The sequence below is a fragment of the Hemitrygon akajei genome, chromosome 25, assembly GCF_048418815.1.
Source record: "Hemitrygon akajei chromosome 25, sHemAka1.3, whole genome shotgun sequence".
In the NCBI taxonomy this organism is placed as follows: domain Eukaryota; kingdom Metazoa; phylum Chordata; class Chondrichthyes; order Myliobatiformes; family Dasyatidae; genus Hemitrygon; species Hemitrygon akajei.
The window spans coordinates 54,018,018-54,038,960 of NC_133148.1; the positions used below are offsets into that span (position 1 = coordinate 54,018,018).

Genomic DNA, 20,943 nt, shown 5'->3' on the forward strand with positions numbered 1-20,943 from the left:
AGGGTGAACTAATATCTCTGACCGAACCATTTCCTTTCTCCTAGATGGCGACCAGAACTGCACACGATATTCCAAGTGTGACCTAGCTAACGTTACTTCAGGCCTAACGTCTTTTTTTTTTTTGAGGCTGGCTTTTGACACCTGATAAGTACTGGTACCAAGAGCTTCTGGGTCACAACCAGGGTTCAAATACAGATACATTGGAGTGCGTCCAGGACTCAGAGGACTGGATGGAACCAATGTTTGCAGCTAGAGATTCGAGAGCCGACATCACCCTTGCCCATTTTCGTTGAAGTCGCAGAAACTTTGTGGAGATTTTGACGGATAATTCCTTAACCCAAATTGATGCAACGAAATGAATCACAAGGAGTTACTGAGTGATATCAAAACAGAATTTATTGATATGATGGAACGGTTTGGAAAGCAGCACGTCAATTAAAAAACACATGATATCTGTACTGCTCAGCTTAGGCAATGAGCGAGAGCATTTTTTTCATTCGTTACCATTTACAAAACTCTTGAAATATTTACATAAGTTCGCCAAGAAAATGGTTGGGTAGAGACAGCTTACATTCCATAATAGCTTGACTTCCCTCATGGTTTGCCCTCTGTGCCAGGGAAGCTTAAGGGGGTGGGGGAAGGAGTGACGTTCTTTACCCTTGGGTCAAGGCTATCAAGTCCATTTTATTGCTTATGCTAGGAAAGGATGATGTTAACTGGATGAGCAACTGGGCTGGCTGAAATAGTCAGCAGGCCGTGGTAGGATCTGGACTCAATATGTGGCCCCATTCTACGTCCACGAGGAGGATTTTTTTCATCACAGACAGGGATTTTAACATCACAGTTGACTGGTTTTAAATTGAATATATTTCGAAAGAATTGCCTTTCCCAAATTTCAGATGATTTCTTGAATTTGAATTCCTCCGACGGTACTCGTGGAATTTGAACTTCAGACGATGGATTCTTAATACAGGTATGTCCATCTAAGGACTGGTCCATATCCAAATTTACTGGCAGCCCGCGCCGGGGATGCGGGATGTTCCCCGGCGCGGGAGCCACTCTTCTCAGCGGAGTGAAAGAGGAGATTGAATGGAAGGGGGTTCAAAATGCGAAGGAGGAGAGAATACTGTTGCTGGCAGGAGGGTATTGAGAGCACTGAATACGAACGAAAGGAACAAGAAAAGAATTGGCAGGGTCGGGAAAAGGAGCAGGAACCAGGAGGAGTTCTCTGGAAGTCGGCACGGACTCAATGTGCCGAACAACCTCCTACCTTGTAAGCACTATCAGGGTAAGGGACATGCATATTCCAAAAGCCACTTATATAGAGATAACAAAATGATGTGAAGCTGATAAAATTTAAATCTCACAAGAGCGAGCAGTATAATATATTGTATGCGTAAATGCAGGAGAAAGGATTTTTTTTTACAAGATGTTGAGGTTGCAAAGGAAAGGCGATATATATCAGGCATTTACAACAGCTGGAAACTTCTGTCGATTACAGCGGAGTTAATGCCTCTGTATTTGGATGGCTTTAAAGATTCTTGAGTGAGTCCACCACACCTGGCTCCGGTTTGGCTTCACGCCAGGGTTCTAGGTAGCCGACAGGTCCCTGCTTCTGTCTCCATCTAGATGGGGGGAGAGAGGGAAGAGTTTAGTTTTCTCACTGCTTCTCTGTCCACCAGACTTGGACTAACCGCAGTCCCTATAGGCCAGGCCTGCAATTTACTGTTAAACTGTTGTAGTGTACAGCCAGGCTATTCGCCTCAACATGTTTGAGTTTCTGCTCTCTCTTCTTGAACCCCACCCTTCAGCTACATCATGCTGTCAGCATGGATGCTGAAGGAGCGTCTCAACGTGGAAGGGGCATTTTGAGGAAGCGCAGCATTTTGGGTGGATTGGTACTGAGGGAGATCTGTGAGAGGAGTGGCGTTGAGGGAGAGGTGCACTGCAGTGCTGCAGTGCTGCTAATTCTTTAATTCTGCAGTTACCATCAAATCAGCTATTCACAGCGTTCAGGACTTCCGGGCTTCCGCGCCACCAGAAGCGGTTCGGCCCATCGACCCTCTGTTAGCTCTGCCCCTCACCTTATGATATCCAAACACGAGCAGACATCAAGATGTTGAAGATAACGCTTTTGAAGAACAGAATCCTCAATCCGAAGACCGTGAGTGAGAGCTCTCGTACGTCTCGTTCTACCGGGGGAGAAAGGAGAGGAACACTGAGATGGTATTCAAAGTTGCCCTTGGGTATACGAGAAAATGGAACAGGAATCTGTGGATTGATTTAGCCATATCTGCATGTTCCTACCTATTGCCTATCACTCTCTATCCTACGCTGCAGTCAAATCACTCGCTCATCATGGCTTCGGATATGTCCAAGGACTTGATCTCCACAGCTGTCTGGTGTCAGTTCCACAGACTTACTTTTCCCCTCCAGGAGAACACATTCTCCTTCCCGTCTTAAATGGCAGATTTCCTGAAATTTGTGGCCGCTACATAGTGTTGGGACGAACTCCACAAAGGGAATCTCTGCTCCAATCCTCACTCTCTATCAAAGTCTCGCGCAACATATTTGAATAGAACTACCTACCCAACCCTATTATTGACCCAACTTGCCCATTCTGAAGCCCACTCTTGACCCAATCTGTTTACTTCCCGGCCAAACTGTTGAGTCATGCGGCCCAGTCCCCAACCCCACAATGGACCCGAGCTTTTCACTCTGCAATCGCACTGTTGATTCAGCCTGCTTATTTCCCAACCCGACTGTTGACCCATATTATTGCTCATACACAACCCTAGTAATTCTTCTAAACGTCCTTCCTTTAGCTTCTATCTATAGTTTCTGAAAATATACCGGGATACAGTGGATTGCAGTGGGCAACCCCAAAATTCCTACAAGCGTGAAGATTATAATGAATATTTATAGCAAGCACTTACCGTCTTCATCATCGTCATCAAGTTCAATGCAAACCCCCTGACCACCCTCTGAAAGAGATAAAAAGTAACTTCATGAGTCTAGTCCATGGACAGTCATCAAATGTCACACTGATCAGACAGGGTAAGGAGCGCACTGGGGTAGGTGAATGAGCAGGTCCTGTCAAAGTTAGAGTTGGGGAATGAACAGGTTAGTTCGATAGTGGCGTTGAGGAATGAGTGTGTTGGGGGTAGCAATGAATTTGGGGAATGAACAGGTTGGATCAACAGTGGGGTTTCGGGTGAAATGGTTGCATCAGCACTGTGGTTGCTGAATGTAAAGTTTGGGTCAGCAGTGGTATCGGGGAACAAATAGATTGGGTCAGCAGTGGAGTTGGAACGAGGAAAGCGGGTCAACACTGTGGTTGCCAGATGAGCAGGTCGATTCAGGGTTGAGGAATGAACAGGTGAGTTCAATACTGGAGTCGGCGGGACAAGCAAGTTATGTGGAGAGTTACTAGCGTTTGCGTAATAGTTTTATTTCAAGGGTATTTGCTGAGCGAAGCTTTCCTGGTCTGGGAAAAAAGAGCAAGAAGTATACACTTTAAATCGGGGAGGAACTGAATTTGTCCCCTGGGTGTGTGGTTGAGTTTATGGGAAGGATCCCAAACAAAGCTGTGGAAAGACCTGGGAAGTACAGATGAGAGGTGACCGCCCCTTGTGATTCTATAACCAGTTAGATAATTTCCTAGCCGTTTCCCCTGAACTACTGATGTTTTGGGCTCTTGCTCGGTAGATGACGTTTGCAAATTCCACTCACTAGATCCCTACTTCCCGCGAATATTTCCCACTCATTAGGTCCCTGGTTCCTTCCCGCCCTTGAAACCCGCCAGATTTACTGAAATATTTCAGTGCAATTTTTAAACAGATTAACATATGCCGGTTGAGTCGAGTTTTCGTGTTAAAACGATCAACGTACTGTCGTCGTAGTAGGTATTGTTGAATCGGCAACTCATATTTGACGACACACTAGGCCATGGTGCGGTAAGGAAAGCCAACAGGCTGTAACTTCTGTCCTGGATGGAGACTTGAGAATCTTTTTCAGATCTGAGCTGGGAATAATTGCCTGCAGATATGTTGAGGTTGTAATTATTGGGAAAGTAGTCAGTGGCAAGGCAGGCAGCCGACACCTGCTTGTCGATAGCTTCCTGCTCAGAGGGTCGGAGGTAATAGACAGACGGCTTCAGTGTATTCTTCCGATCTGCAGAGAAAAAGAAGAAGACAAGGTGAACCCCTTGGTTAGTGGTCTTGCTCGTACTTTCGCGCATCCCGGGACGAACCCACGGCTGACTGACAGAACAGTCACAGCTTAGAAATAGGCCATTCGACCCTGCGTCCGTGTTTACTATACAGTATATCTCAGATCCCTTTTCCTCCCCTGTTCTGGACATACAGAGATACAGCACAGGCTTTCCGGTCCACCGAGTGTGGATAGACCATCGAAAACGTGAAACGTAGTGCTTTTTGGGAAGTCAAATACGGTAGGGCATACATCGCATGCCACGACAGTTGATGAACAGGGGGACATTTAGGCTTTGGTTTCTAGCTCTCTGAAAGTGGCAGCACAAGTGGATATGGCTATGTATAAGCCATATGGCTTCAGAAGGCATAAGGCCTGGATGCCTTGGAGGGGATGCTTCCATTAGAGCGGGAGTTGAGGTTCCGAGGGCACCGGCTAAGAGGAAAAACAGCGTTACTTTAGAACTGAGGTCAGGAGGAATTTCATCAGCCTGAGGTTGCAGAATCAGTGGAATTCGTTGTTCAGAAGGGCGGCGGAAACCAACTGGGTGGATTTAATGTGGAGTTTAATAGATTCGGATTGGGAAGAGTGTTAAGAGCTGAGGATGGATGAATGAGGTTGAACAATTCAGCCACAATTGACACAATTTGAGCGGACTCAATGGCATGGATGGGCGAATCCTGCTCCTGCATCTTACAGTCATTCTCTTGCCTTCATAGGTCGTTTCTTATAATATCAGATCTGGAACGCTGCAACCTTACAAGACGCTGGGACTGGCTATAAGGCGAGGTTGGGCTGATTTGTCAGAAGCGTCGGATGCTGGGGGTTGAACTGACAAGTGTTTTTTATAAAAAATTCTGAGAGGCATAGATAGGGCAGAACATCCACCCCAGGCTGGAAATGTTACAGACAGAAGGCCATAGTTTAAAGGTAAAAGGAGGAATGTTTGAAGGAAATTTTAGGGTAATTTACTTTTACAGATATAGTGACAGGGGCCTGGAGACGTAATTAGATAGAGGGACAACACGCAGAAGAACAGAGGGGTATGGATTATGTTCAGGCTTTAGTATAATTTGTCGTCATAGTCAACTTAAACATCGTCGGCCGAAGTGCCTTGTCCTATGGCCACATTCAGTTTCCTTCATTCATTTGCCTTGTCTCTTTGGCCATGGCTTCGAATGAGCTAAAAGAGTGAGGAGTGAGGGCTCACTGCCCTCCTTGTAAGAAAATTCTAGAGGTTTACCATAGTACACGGGATGGAGATAGGTGGTGTGTGGTAACCGGGCCTCGTAACCAAACAGAAGGAGGGAGAGGTGGGAGAGCCATAAGAAGCAGTAATGATGCAATAGGTTCAGACAATAAGACCAGGAGAATAAGACATAGGATATAGGAGCAGAATTAGGCCATTGGTCCATTTAGACTGCTCCGTCATTTCATCATGGCTGATCCACTTCCCACTCAATCCGTATCCCCTGCCGTCTCCCCGTATCCCTTTATGCTCCAACTAATTAAGGATATATCAACCTCTTCTTTAAATATACCCAATGACTTGGCTTACATAGCTGCCAGTGGCGTGAATTCCATAGATTTACCACGCTCTGGCTAAAGACATGTCTGATCATTTTTCATCTAAACGGACGTCCCTGTATTCTGAGTCTGTGCCCTCTGGTCTGAAACTCCGCCACCATAAGGAATATTCCCTCCACATCCACTCTGTCGTGGCCTTTCAACATTCCCTGGGTTTCGATGAGCCCTCCCCTCCCCTTCCCGTTCGTCTGAATAGAGGCCTAGAGCCGTCAAACAAGTCAACGTCTGGACTTGTTTGATCGTATTCGACTCAATAATAACTCTCTCTTGTCACAATTTATCGAGACCTATCATGTGCTTTTGTGATATCATTCTGGAGGAACGTTGTCTCATTTTTTAACTGCATTGCATTTGTGGTTTCTAAATGACAATAAACTGAATCTGAATCTGAATCTGATTTACTCCTTTTTAGAGCCATCTCAGTAAAGTTAATTGAAGCGGTGGCAGACGCTTTGGATCTGCAAAAAAAAACGGAAGATGAAGAAAATCCTCAGCAGATCAGGCAGCATCGGTAGAGAGGGAAACGGAGCTAACATTTCAGTTCTGGGGCTTTTGGGTCAGAACGGGATAAAAGGGACAGCAAATTAATTTGCAGTAGCAGTGAAAACTAACTTGGTTTTACTATTTCTTGGTTCTGTGCAAAGGGTCTTTGACCTGTAATGCCAACGGTTCGTCTCCACACAGATGCTGCCCTATCTGCCGAGTTTTTCCCAGCATTTTCTGTTAACATTTCTAAAGGTGAGAAAACACAAACTGGATCAAGTTTGACTTAGTTGAAGTTGTGGTGAATCAAGCACCAAACCAAACTATCAGTTTGCATTCCTAATAGTTATTGTATGCAGAGTTTCATGCTACTTTCTTATATACAATGACACTACGTATGCATGAATAATATATTAAAGTGATATTTACATTACATGTCCTTTATTAATGTATTGTCTCTGCTTGCCTGCATTTCTCTCATTCCCACCTGCCCCTGCACACTTATCTGTCCGTCGATTCCCCGTTTTTGAAATTCAGCAGATACACTGTAATTAGATTGTCTGCAAGAGGTCAACTTTATAAATGCTATTCGGAACACAAAAAACATATAAAGCTGAAATGTCCTCTAACCAGAATGCGAACTCAGAAGTTAACCATGTAATTAAAAGAACATACTATGCGCCATTAAATGGGTGCTGGGTGCTACGGGAATTCTGGGTGTCTGATAGTTGGCATACTCTTAAGTTCTGAACTTGCTGTTTTATGCTGTATGACTGAACTCGTGGTTTTAGTTGTAGGAAGAGTGTAGGAAGTGGATATTATATCTCACGGGAACTTTTTTTTTACACACGCTCTTCCAATTAACATGAATAATGCTCATTTCTAACTGTTGTTAGTCATTGAAGCAATCGACAGGGAAACAACCCTTTTTACATACTGGGCCCAACAAGCACATGTTTAGACGAATTCTAGACTGATTCCATTTTATTGGATCCACATTAAAATTCTTCCGGACAAAACAATAAACCTCTCACCTACACCTTATGGTCAACCTGCAGTGACTAACCCGGAAGCTGTTTGGTGGTGGAAGCTTGTGGAAAAGACCTGAAAGTCGGGATCGAACCTAGGTTGCTGGAACGGCGAGGCAGCGGCTGTACCTGCTGCGCCACTGGATTGGATTCACCACACCACATGTGGTGGCCTGGCTGTCAGGAAGTGAGCAACGACGCCCTGCTGAATGTGCTGCTACCATGCTGTCCGGGAGAGAGTCCCATGGTTTAGAGCCGGTGATGTCTCAAAGCCGAGAATATGTCAGTGAAAGCTACGGTCACGTGAAGCTGAATAAAGAGTATTTGGTGAAGAAGCTTCTGGTTGTTGGTATCTGTCTACAGTAGAATCTTCCAATCTGGGGTTAACGGTAGGGGTCCATGGCATAACATTTTGGAAACCCTTGGTCCACAGTCTCTCTATCAACTCCCTTCTTCGTCCAATACCCACTAATGTTCCCCTCCAGCCGGACATCTTTCCCTTCTGAATAAATCCTTCTGGACAGCTCCGTAAGGGTGAAGGTTTCACAGTAGTCTTGACTTAAGGCAAGGCAAAATCCAGAAAGCATAGCATTTGGTAGGGAACTGAGTGAAGCATTGAACAGGGGAGCGGGGGGTCCTTGCCAAGTTCTTCGATCTAACAGTCCGGCCCATAGAAACATTCAACACCACATGCATCAGGAGTCCCCAGTCTTTCCTAAACGAGGAAACTAGCTCAATCAACGAACCAGATTTGCCATTCACTGATTTCCAAACAAGGCGGACTCACATGGAGTGATAGTCTATGTTAGTCGTATCGTTCACACAGCATCACTTGTCCACACATAAACTCAGTGGCCTGGTTGTATGCGTAGCAAATGCATCTTGCAGGGTTCACGAAGAGTGCATTGAGGCACCACATTCCCACTTACACTCTCTGGAATGTCACGGGATTGCGGCCAATTTTCTGCTAAATAGACCATGTCCTAGAGCATGTTATCTGAAAGTCAGACTAACTATAGCTTAGATTTCATGAATTTCTCCCACCGCACTCTTATACTTGCCCTCTCTCACCCTTGCACTCTCCCACAGTGCTCTATCTATCTACCAACTTACTTTATTCTATCTACTGATCAGTCATTTTCTCTTCTGTCTACTTCCCTCTGATCCCCCTTCTCTTTACGTGTCAGTAATTATTTATATATATATATATGTGCCTCTCAACTTCCATTACTCTCTACATACATTTCAACCATATCTCGTCTGTCTGTGTCTTTCTACCCAACAGCGCCCTATGTATCTGTTTATCTTCCAGTTTGTTCATTAGTTTGCTTCTCTCTCTAATTGTTCTTTGTCTTTGTAGTGATATTGTGGTTTATTGGAAACATTTCATTTACTGTTATAGTTTTAATATTAGAGTTAACATTTAATTACAAACTTATAGCAAACGTAACAATTTTTAAAAGACTGATATATTAAGTTGCCTTTAATTTGGGATGAGAATTAGGCGAATTGCTTTACCAACTATTTAGCAGATGAAGATTACAGGTCTATTAAACTCATTGCTGAGAAATCTGAATATTTTTTATTTATTAAATTAATTGCTGAAAAATCTGTGTATTTTGTTTTACTAATAGCTGAAAGCATAATAACTCACAACGCACTTACTGGCTCCTATACTCCTTTTAGTCCCTCGTTCAAATATTATCTGTTTATACAATTCAAAGTTCAAATTTTTCGACACTCTGCTCGGTGGCGGAATCAGTGTCATTGATTTCTAAGCCATAGGATCCACACAGCGGTGAAACAGGCCCTTTAACCCATCCTGTCCATGTAAAGGATCAAATACCCATCTACGTTCATTAACCCCGACTCTTTCTACCTACTGTGCAACGTAAATCTTCCTTTCGTCCAAAATTATGGAACCTTGAATGACAAACATTGTTGAAGTTTGGATCAGGAAAAAAAAGTGACTGGATCATTAGTGCAAACAAGCAAGTTCGTTGAGCAATATAAAAGATGTAGGAGAGAATTTCATAACACAATAAAAGCGAAATAAGAGCAGGAGTAGGCTCGTCAAGCCTTTCTACTATTAATTATGATCATATCTGACCTCAACACCTTTTCTGTGCCTTTTCCCTAAACACCCAGTTCCTTGGCGTTAGTATTTATCCATCTCCACGTTATCTGAGGGGTGTTATTATTTAGACAGCGAGTAATGGGTACAGTGAATGTGCTGCTAGGAGAGGTGTTAGGAGCTGGTATCATTACAAATTAAAACATAATCAAATGCATGAATATGAAGGGTTTAGAGGGATATGCGGCAAATGCAGCTCAACGGCCTTATGTTCGCGAGGCATCGTGGTCGGCCTTGACGAGGAAGGCCGAAGATGAATTTCCACGAATATATGAATGTATAAAATGACCTGCCTTTCATCTTCTTTCTAGGGTAGAGAATTTCAGAGATTCACTATGCTTCCAGACAGAGCTTGGGTAGCTCAGTCGGTAGAGCATCAGAGTTCTAATCTGAGGGTCCAGCGTTTAAGTCCCTGTTCACGAGCTGCTTTTCAATTCTGAACAATAAACTGCCTTTAGGAGTCGATGTTTTCGAAGACATCTCAAGGCTTTATTTTTGGAAATCTGAAGGATATTTCACACACATGGTGGTGGTTAAATGGAATAAACTTGGGAAGTATGCGTTCTAACTGATCTAACACACAAACACACACATGCTTCAAGGTATTTGTGTATCCGTCCTTGAACTCACGAGGCTCCATTTAGGACCTATCCCACATTTCTCGGAACGGAGGGCCAGCTGTTCTCTCCCAGAATACTATGGGAACATGGGAAGACTACTGCGATCTCGATGGAGACTTTTGCATCTTCTTTAGTCATAGGTAAAGTGTGAACGATCTGGAGGATCGTTAGAATCTTTCCTTTATTTCAGAAGTGCAGCATCTCCAATCCCGTAACGTCAGGATAGTGAGCTTCATGTCGGTGGTAGGGAAATTATTGGAGATAATTACAAGGAGGTCTTAAGTATATTTGGAAAGACAGGGTGTAGTGATGAATAGGCAGCATGGCATTGCGTTGGGAAAATCTGCCTCAGTAACACGATTGAGTTTTTTGAGGAGGCAACTGAGAGGACTGACGAAGGAAGGGCAGAAGGCATTGTCTGTGGCGTTATGGAAGGTCCTACCACAGGGCCCTGCGTGGTAGTCTGATACAGAAGGCTAAGGTAGATGAGAGTCTGTTCAGCTAATTGCATCGAAAGTGAAATTCAGGATAGGAGACAGAGGGTAAAGCTGGAAAGATTTTTGTTTGATTGGAAGGCGGTATCTGAATACTTAAATGGAACTAAAATGGTGTCTGTCGGGAACAGCAAATGACGATACAAACAGACAAGCAGTATATCATTTCAGCTTTTCACCCTAGATTCTAATCCTATTGCCCCCTGACTCGATTTAGCCAGTTTTCGTTGATTTATAACAGGATTTTCTCTCTGAGATAAATTGTACCAAACAAAATCAAGGTCTACTTACGAGGAGTTACAGTCAGAATCGTGCCAGATCCAAATGTTATTTTGGTGCTGCTACCCACACAGTACTGGACAGCCTTACAAAATCACTACTTACGTGGAGCTAGAGTCAAGCTGAACCCAGATCCAAATATTATTCGCCGGCTTTTACCAAAACTGTGGCGAAAACCTCACCAAAACAACGTCTATGAAGTGTTCCAGAAATGAAAGCCTTTAACAGGACTTTATAATTTTACTCCTATCTTTTATCTCAGGTTTCCAGCATCTGTGGCCTTTGTGACAACACAAAAACATTTAGAGTGCAGGATTAAACTCTCAAGCCTGTCTTGAACTTAAACTGATTTGTCCCAGGTTTCATCTCCTCACTGTAAAAGTTCTCCACAGCCTTCTATCTTAAGATAGGAGCGGAATTCAGTCGTTTGGCCCACCGAGTCTGCTCCGGAGCCATCAAATGCCCCGAATAATTTTCCTGAACCCTCTCCAACGTCAGCACATACTTTCTTAGATAAGGGGCCAAAACCGGTCATAATACTCCAAGTGAGTGCCTTACAAAGCCTCAATATAATATCCTTGCTTTTTATTCTAGTACACTCGGAATGCTAACATTGCATTTGGCTTCCTCACCATCGGAATCAACCTACAAGTAATCCTTCGGGGAATCCTGCAGGAGGACTCCCTTTGCACCTCAGGTTTTTGAATTTTCTCTCGATGTAGAGCACACGTTTTTATTTCTTCTACCAAAGTGCATGACCATGCACTTCCAGACACTGTGTTCCATTTTCCACTCCGTGGCCATTGTCCTAATTTGTCTAAATCCTTACGGAGCATCTCTGATTCTTCAAAACTATATGTCCCTCTACCTATCTTCGCATCATCCACAAACCTGGCCTCAAAGCCACCAACTTTGTCATCCAAGTTATTGACATATAACGTAAAAAGAAGCGGTCCCACAACAGACCCTTATGGAACATTACTATTCACCTGCAGCAAACCAGAAAAGGCTTCCTTTATTCCCACTCTTTACCTCCTGTCAATCATCCAATGCTCTATCCATGCTAGTATCTTTCCTGTAACACCATGGTCTCTTAACTTGTTAAAGAGCCTCATGCGTGGCACCTTGTCAAAGGCCTTCTGAAAATCCAAGTGTACAACATCCACCTATACCTCTATGTCTATCCTGCTTGCTCATTCTTTAAAGAATTTCAGCAGATTTATTAGGAAAGATTTTCTCTCATGGAAACCATGCTGACTACAGCCTATTTTCACATGTGGCTCCACGTACACAGCTTTAACTATCAACGCAAACATCTTCCCAACCACTGAGGTCAGAATAACAGGACTTCATTTCATTTCTTCTGCCTCTCTACCCTTTTGAGGAGTGGAGTGACATTGGCAATTTTACAGTCATCTAGAACCATACTCCATTAATTCTGGAAAGTTCATCACTAATGCCTGCAGAATCACTTTAGCCATCTCTTTCTATTTTCTGATCATGCAGAACTTCACCCGTTGTTAGTCCAACACTCACAAGCACCCGGAAGGAAGAAATAAATGATGCAAATCAGGGAAGAAAAAATCACTGGAACCCTCAATTTCAAATAAAAGATCCCTTCCCCCATATGATCTTCAGTTGGTGGAAATCCTCCTCACCCATTCTCCAAGCTTTCTCTGAATCTTACTCGGTTAAATAAGATCAGCTATCATCCTTCTAATATGTTTTTATAACCTATTTTCAAGACTTACTTGTTTGTACAAGAAGCATGATCTGTGTAGCAAGTATTGATGTGCTGACGGCTAAAGGTACACACAGTCCCTGATTCCTTAAAAAGATACCTTTATGGTGCCAATCGCACCAACAGGTCAACAGAGGGCCCTTTCTGTCAATATTTCTATTTTCCAGGAGGGAACGGATCAAATGATTGATGAGCAAGGCTGACTTACTTGGAGTTATAGTCAGTCCAGTTCCAGGTCCAAATATTATTTTCAAGTCATTCTTCACACAGTGTGACACGTCCACGCAAAATCTCTACGATCAACTGTGGCGTGTGGCCCGTGGGATACTATGCACATTGACATGATATTCACACTTCACATTTTGGAAGGGAATTGTGCACCGAACAAAGAAACGAAAATACATGGGCGAGAGTCGCTCGTTTGGCCCTTTGAGCTGGTTCTACCAGTCAATATAACATTATTGATCCACCATCCCAATAACATATACAACTCGCCCTGTACTTCTCGGTGCTTTATGCATAGACATAATTAGCTGCTGAGTACACGATTGGCTAAAACATCTTTAAAAAAATCTATAAGGTTAATAATAGATAAGTATAGATTGTTATCTATTTATCTATCTTTCCATTTTATCTTTTTAATCATTCATCTATCCATCCGTCTATCTACATTTTACCATTTATCAGCCTGTCTGTTTTTCCACACACGTCTGTGACTCTATCTTTCATTTCGGCTATTCATTTGAATCTCGATTCATCGCTCTGCTCGTTTGTCTGTCTAACTAGGCTATAGTGGACATTTTTTTTTCCTAGTCCGTGACATCTGAAAATGGTTTTCAAAAGAAGGGGAAAGTGTTGAAGGAGGCATACAGAATACTTCTCTTCACTAGCCAGATACCAGCAGGAAAGTTATGGAACAAAATTACAAACGATTGGTTTGGTCACTCTCAGATTATAATACAGCACTCTATAGGAGGGATTTGATGGTGTTGCAGAGTATCCAGAAAAGGTTTATCAGGCTGATGCCTAGGTTGGAGAGTTTCAGCTATAATTGATAGTCTGAGTTTGTTTCCCTTGAATATGGCGAAGGTGAGAGTGTCCTGGTTAAGGTGTACACCGTTGTCTGGTGCTAACTTCAGCAGCAGTATTAGTTGGCTATGGCAAAGGTACGTAACGATAAAGGACATAGGTTTAGAAAAGATTGGAGCTTTTATGGTTATTCATAGAGGGATATTTCATCTACAGGATGGTTGGGATCCAGAACGCACTGTCCAAAGTGGTGGAAGCAGTACGCACATTATTTCAGAATTATGTAGACAACCTGAATCGCCAAATCATCAAAGTCTATGGGGATCCATCGAAAAATGGGTGGGTAGAAAGCTCATTATTGGCGTGGATATGCTGGGCTGTGCACTGTAACAGTAACATTACCCTCAAATTCTATGAGTTAATCCATAACATGTCCTATGTTTCCTTTTCTGATGAAGAGAATCTCTACCATTTTACTTACTGGGTTCCACAACGAGTTTTGTCCCACTTCCAAACGTTAATTTGTTGCCCGTTACATCACACAGTAACTGAACTTCATACAATAAATACACGCTTACCCCCCATTATAATTTTCCAAAAATAAAACAGTCTGGTTACCGCAGTGAATCCTAAATTCAGGCACAGTAATTATGCTCATAAACCTTCCATGTTAAGAGCAAGTGAGGGTGACTTACTTGGAATCACAGTCACTCTGATTCCTGGTCCAAAGGTTAATGGTAGGTTGGTACTCACACACTGTTAGATAACATTACAATAACCCGGATCCAGTAAAGGGCACTTTATGGGAAATATTGATAAGTGGCCTTAAATATAATGCCTGCACTGCTGCATTATAAACTACAAATATAACTAATGTAAGTATTCGCGGATACATTATTTTACTTCTATTTGTTAAATTATGTATCAATCTATAAATGGACAAATTAACTCAGCCACAGAAAGATACATCTGAGAAACAGACCCTTCAGCCCATCGAATCGTGCTGACTACCAAACACCTACTTGCACTAATCATAAAATCCTACAGCACTGAGATGGCTTTTAGGCCCAGTTGGTCTGCACTGAAGCTCTTGCACGCAATTACAGAAATCCTACCCTAACTACTTCTCGCTTCCCAAATTTTCATCAACTCTTTTCAGATTCCCGCATTCACACACACACACACACTGGGGCAATTTACCATTATCCTTCCAGGCTGTTAGCCATTGAAACGAGGAAGGTAGTCAGAGAAAATCTACAAGGTCGCAGGAAAATCAGGCCAACCGCACACATTCAGCTCTGGAGCCGAGGGTGAAATGCGGATCTCTAGGGCTGTCGTGGCGTTACCTGCTGCTCCACTCTGCTGTCCCATCTATGTCCCATCTCTTTTTGTCTTTTAATTAACACTTTTTGTCTTCCCCCCTCCATCTATACGTAAAAATAAGACATTTCAATAAAAAGAGTCCGTTATCCAATTTTATTTTCAACTAATCATAATCATGGAAAAGGAATATATTTTCTCTGAAGTAAATTGACCTGCAACCAGATTGAAAGCTACCCGATCTAATCGTATTTTCAAATATTTTATGTCCCAACTTTACAAATATGAGTACTTACTGGTTTCTATAATCACTTTGGTCCTACTCCCGGATATTAACTTGCTATTGCCTGTATGATTCAGAAAGTACTTGACCCTCTTTAAAATGAATCCGTTTCATTATATTTTGAAAGGGTCATTTCCAATGCCTTCCTCGTTAATTGACTCTAATTATTAAAAATACTAAGTAAGTTTTATTAATGATGTCGTCTGTATCTGAATCTAGGGGATGTGGGAGAGGTCTTGTATTAGCACTGCTGATCAGTAATCGACAGGGATAAAGACACGAATGATAGCGGTTCGGGTGGTGGGTTGGATATATAATAGTTCAGAGAATATGGCCTGGGACACATTTTGACAGATAACTCCCCAAAGTCTGTGAAACGTCGGTGAATTCTAAGGAACAGGAATTTTGTAGATTTGGCAAAACAACGATACATAAGGGCAGTTCGCATTGTATAGTGTGTGGTAAATTCTGCCTCACCAATTTGATTGAATTTTCTTAAGGAGAATACTGAGAAGACCTATGAAGCTAGGAACCTCAGTAATGTATTACCGATGGTCCTACCACAAAGACCCGTGTAGCATGATTCAGAATGATGCAGATCAGGGTCACAGCGCTTTTGCTAATTGGGTGCAAAATGGAGTTCATGATAGGAGGAAATAGGTAATGGTAAAAATTCTGATTGAATTTTAGTATCTGAATACATTAATATTTAAATGCCATCAGCTCGCAGCAGCAATAGGATAAATATTCCTATTTACTTTTAAACAGAGAAGCAGTGTATATATTTGCTTTTCACCTTGGAGTCTACTTCTTGCGTGACACAATTCAACCAGATTTTCTTGATTTTTAAACTTACGAAGTTCACTCAGGGATATATTACACCCAATACAAGCAAGGTCGACTTACGTGGAGTTACAGTCAGGCTGGTTCCTAATCCAAATATTATTCGGTAGTTGTCACCCACACAGTAGTGGGCACCCTCACAAAAACACGTGTGCTTGGCGCTATAGAAATGTAAACCTTTGTGTTGGTAATGATGGCTGTAGATTGCGATGGCCCCAGGACTGAAATCTACCAGGAGTTTCTTTGTTTAAAAAAATCTTGCAGTTGCAGAATTTGTTTTATTCTGATTAAAAAAGAAACATTTAAGGACAGTAGGCTACTCTGTCACTCAGACCTGCTCCATTATTCAACAAGAACTAATTTGTCCCAGGTCCCATCTCCTCTGTTGTACGAGATCAACATAAGCTTGAATTTTCCAGTCACACAGAAATTCATCTACTTACTCCTTCAATATCACCGATGGTCCACCTTTGACAATCGGTTGTGGTGTGGACTTCCAGAGATTCACTCATCCCTGAAAGAATAAATCTCTAAATCCACAGTTTCAAATAACAGATCACTTCCCTTGTTTGTCCCTCATTCACAAGTCTTTAACTAGTGGAAACATCTCCTTATCTAACTGTCAAATATTTTCGAAATCTACACGTTTCAATAAAATCACCTATCATACTTCTAATTGATCTTAAATCTAACCTTTCAACAGCTTGTACAAGGTGCTTGGTCGCACTACTAACTATTATAACACCTGTCAGCTTCAGAATCGAACAGTATCTGAGTCAATATCAGATACTGTCAATCCTGCCAGCAAGCCCACAGAAAGACCAGAAAGTAAATATCTCTAGCCGGCAATAATGCCAAGTGGGAATAATGGACCAAGTGATTGGTGAACAAGGGTGACTTACTTGGAGTTACAGTGAGTCTGGTTCCCGATCCAAATATTACTTTGATGTTATTATTCGCACAGTGTTAGACGCCCACCCAAAAACTTGGCCCTATGGCCAGATGTGGAGTTTGGCTCATGAGATACTGTGCACATAGATATGATGTTCATGCTTCTCATTTTGGAGGGGAATTGTATTCTAGAAGAAGGCCCAGGGGCGGGAATCAACTATTTGGTTCTCCTCTGTTACTCAATACAGCCATGACGATCCACCATCAGAATGCCATACACTACTTCTTGGTGCTTTTTGCATAGAGATAATTATCTGGCAATAAGTGGCAGAGCACTGCATTTGAGATATAATAGTAATAATCCATACATGCAATTCCTGACAATCTGTCTGGCAAGAGTCAGCACCTAACAGTCTATGTTGTCTGTCCGTGTACTTACCTAGTTATCCATCTATCGATCTATCTATCTGTATTTTACCATGCATCAGAATGAATCAGAATCTCTTTGTCTGTGGAACTTTCACTTCGTCCATTCGTCTGAATCTCGATTAATCGGTTTGCCTATCTGTCTGTCCAACTAGATTATAGGTTATGGTGGACATTTGCTTTCCTAGTCTGTGAGATGTGAAAATGATTTTGAAAAAAAGAAGGAAGTGTTGAAGGAGTCACACAGAATTCTTGTCTTCACTAGCCAGGCAATAGAATACAAGAGCAGGAAGGTTATGGAACAAGTTTCAAAAGATTGTTTTGGTCACTGTTGGAATATTATGCAATGTTGGGGACGCCTCACTATAGGAAGGACTTGGTTGTGTTGGAGAGTGTGCATGAAAGACTCGTAAGCTTGTCGCCCAGGTTGGGGCGTTTCAATTATGATTGATAGCGTCGGTTAGTTTCTTTTGGAGCTGGCCACCAAAAGTTCATGACAAAGGTACTTAAAGCTAGAGGACATAGGTTTAGGGAAAGATTAGAGCTCTTAGGGTTATCCAGAGAGGGTTTGTTTTTACTCAGGAGATGGTTGGGATCAGTACGCGCGTTATTTAAGAATTATGTAGAGGATAACGTGAATCGTCAAATGATCAAAGTGTATAGGCGATTAATTCGTAATTGGGTAGGTAGAAAGCTGATGATTGGCGTGAATATGATGGGCTTAAAGGCCGCATTCCTTGCACTCTATCTTTTATATTACCTTAAAATTCTGTGAGTTAGTTGCATATTTTGCCTGCTTTGGCATATGTGGCTCCCATTCTCGGCATAATCAATAATATGTCCTGCATTTCCTTCACTGAGGAAGAGAAACTCAGTCATTTAGCTTTCTGGGTTCCACGGAAAGTCTTGTTCCACTTCTAAATATTACTTTACTGTCCATTCCATAACTTACACAGTAAAAGAAATTCTTACACAAATATCTGCTAACTAACCCATTATGGTGTTTCAAAAAGAACCCAGTCCGTTTGTTCCAGCAAATCCCAAATTCAGGCATATGTATGTCGATTACGCTCATAAACCGTCTATGTTAAGAGCAGTTGAGGGTGACTTACTTGGAATCACAGTCAGTCTAGTTCCCGATCCAAAGGTTAATGGTAAGTTGCTATTCACACACTGTTTGATAACATTACAATAACCCGGAGTCACTAAGGGACCCTTTGTGGGATATATTAGTGAGTCCTCTTAATTATAATGTTTGCTCTGCTTCATTATAAACCACAAATGCAACTTATGTAAGAAACTGCTGATGCATTATTTTACTTCTATTTACTAATGCATGTATGAATTTATTAATGGACGTATTTGCCCAGTCACAAAAAGTTACAAAACAGAAACAGATCCATTCTATCATTTATCTATTCAGCTATCCATCTGTCTATCTACATTTTACCATTCATCAGCCTGTTTGTTTTCCCGTACCCGTCTCTGACTCTGCATTTTTCAGTTCGTCTATTCATCTGAATCTCGAGTCATCGGTCTGCCTGTGTGCCTGTCTATCTAGAATGTAGGCTATAGTGGACATCTTTTCCCTAGCCCGTGACATCTGGAAATGGTTTTCAAAAGGAGAAAGTGTTGAAGCAAGCATACAGAGTGCTTGTCTTCACCAGCCAGATAACAGCAGGAAAGTTATGGAACATATTTACAAACGGTTAGTTTGGTCACTCTTGGAATATTCTGCAGCCAGTCTATACGATGGATTTGATTGTGTTGTAGAGTGCTAAAAAAAGCTTCATCAGGCTGTTGCCCAGGTTGGAGAGTTTCAGCTATAACTGATAGCCCCAGTTTGTGTCTTTTGGACCTGGCGAAGTTGAGGGTGTCCTGTTGAAGGTGTACACAATTTTGAGGTACTAACCACAGCAACAAAATTTGGCTATGGCAAAGGTACTTAAAGACAGCGGACATAGGTTTATAGAGGATTGGAGCTTTTATGGTTATTCATAGAGGTAGCTTTCATCTAGAGGATGGTTGGGATCTGGAACGCACTGCCCAAAGTGGTGGAAGCAGTATGCACAATATTTCAGAATTATGTAGGTGACAACTTGATTTGCCAATTCATCAGGTTCTATGGGGATCCATTGAAAAATGGGTAGGTAGAAAGCTCATTGTTGGCGTGAATATGTTGAGCTGAAACAGCTCATTCTCTGCACTGTAACTTCTATATTAGAGCCACAGAACACGACGGCACAGTACAGGCCCTTCAGCCCTCCATGTTGTGCCGACACATATAATCCTTAAAAAAAGTACTAAACCCACACTACCCCATAACCCTCTATTTTTCTTACATCTATGTGCCTGGCCAAGAGGCTCTTAAATAACCCTGTTGTTTTAGCCTCCACCACAATCCCTGGCAAATCATTCCAGGAACTCACAACCCTCTGAGTAAAAAACTTACCCCTGATGACTCCCCTAAACTTCCCTCCCTTAATTTTGTATCTATGCCCTATGGTGTTTGCTATTGGTGTCCTGGGAAACAGGTACTGACTATCCACCCTATCTATGCCTCTCATAATCTTGTAGACCTCTATCAAGTCCCCTCTCATTCTTCTACGCTCTAGGGAGAAAAGTCCCAGCTCTACTAACCTTGCTTCATATGACTTGTTCTCCAAACCAGGCAACATCCTGGTAAATCTCCTCTGCACCCTCTCCATAGCTTCCACATCCTTCCCATAATGAGGTACCAGAAATGAACACACTCTAAGTGTGGTCTCACCAGAGATTTGAGGAGTTGCAACATGATCTCTCTACTCTTGAAAATCCCTCTGTTAATGAAGCATAGCATCTCATAGGCCTTCTTAACTACCCTATCAACCTGCGCAGCGACCTTGAGGGATGTATGGATTTGAAACCCAAGGTCCCTCTGTTCATCCACACTCTTAAGTAACTGACCATTAATCCTATACTCGGTCTTCTGGTTTCTCCTTCCAAAATGCATCACCTCACACTTATCCGCATTGAACTCCATTTGTTATTTTTCTGCCCAACTCCAAAGCCTGTCTATATCCTCTTGTAATCTTCGACAAACTGAAGCCATCCACAACTCCTCCAATCTTCGTGTCATCCGCAAACTTACTCACCCATCCTTCCGCCTCTACATCCAGGTCATTTATAAAAATCACAAATAGCAGGGGTCCCGGGACAGATCCCTGCGGCACTCCACTAGTCACCGATCTCCAGGCAGAATATTTTCCTTCCACAACTGCCCTCTGTTTTCTTCCTTTAAGCCATTTTTTAAAATCCAAATAGCCAAGGTTCCACTTATCTCATGCCTCATGACTTTCTGGATGAGTGTCTCGTGATGGACCTTGTCAAATGCCTTGCTAAAGTCCATGTAGGCCACATCCACTGCCCTAACCTCATCAATCTCTTTTGTTACCACTTCAAAAAACTCAATCAGGCTCGTGAGGCACGATCTTCCCTTCACAAAGCCATGTTGACTATTCATGAGTAGACCGTACTTCTCCAAATGCTCGTAGATCCTAACCTTAAGAATCCCTATTAACTTCAAATTTAATA

General features: G+C 42.4%; 1 protein-coding gene across 4 annotated transcripts in view; it reads right to left on the reverse strand.

The window, feature by feature from the left end:
- Positions 1-378: 378 nt before the first annotated feature.
- The window catches only part of LOC140716639 (T cell receptor alpha chain MC.7.G5-like), a 101,055-nt gene continuing 80,490 nt past the window's right edge, over positions 379-20,943 (reverse strand). For all 4 annotated transcript variants that reach the window (XR_012096338.1, XR_012096337.1, XM_073029460.1 and 1 more), the window contains exons 2-5: positions 3,892-4,173; positions 2,937-2,984; positions 2,085-2,192; positions 379-1,625 (exon numbers count right to left, since the gene is read on the reverse strand). Coding sequence is in view for 2 of the 4 variants with exons in the window: in XM_073029460.1 (XP_072885561.1) it covers positions 2,086-2,192; positions 2,937-2,984; positions 3,892-4,173 (437 nt within the window). In the remaining 2 variants the exon portion in view is untranslated. The remainder of the gene's footprint in view (positions 1,626-2,084; positions 2,193-2,936; positions 2,985-3,891; positions 4,174-20,943) is intronic.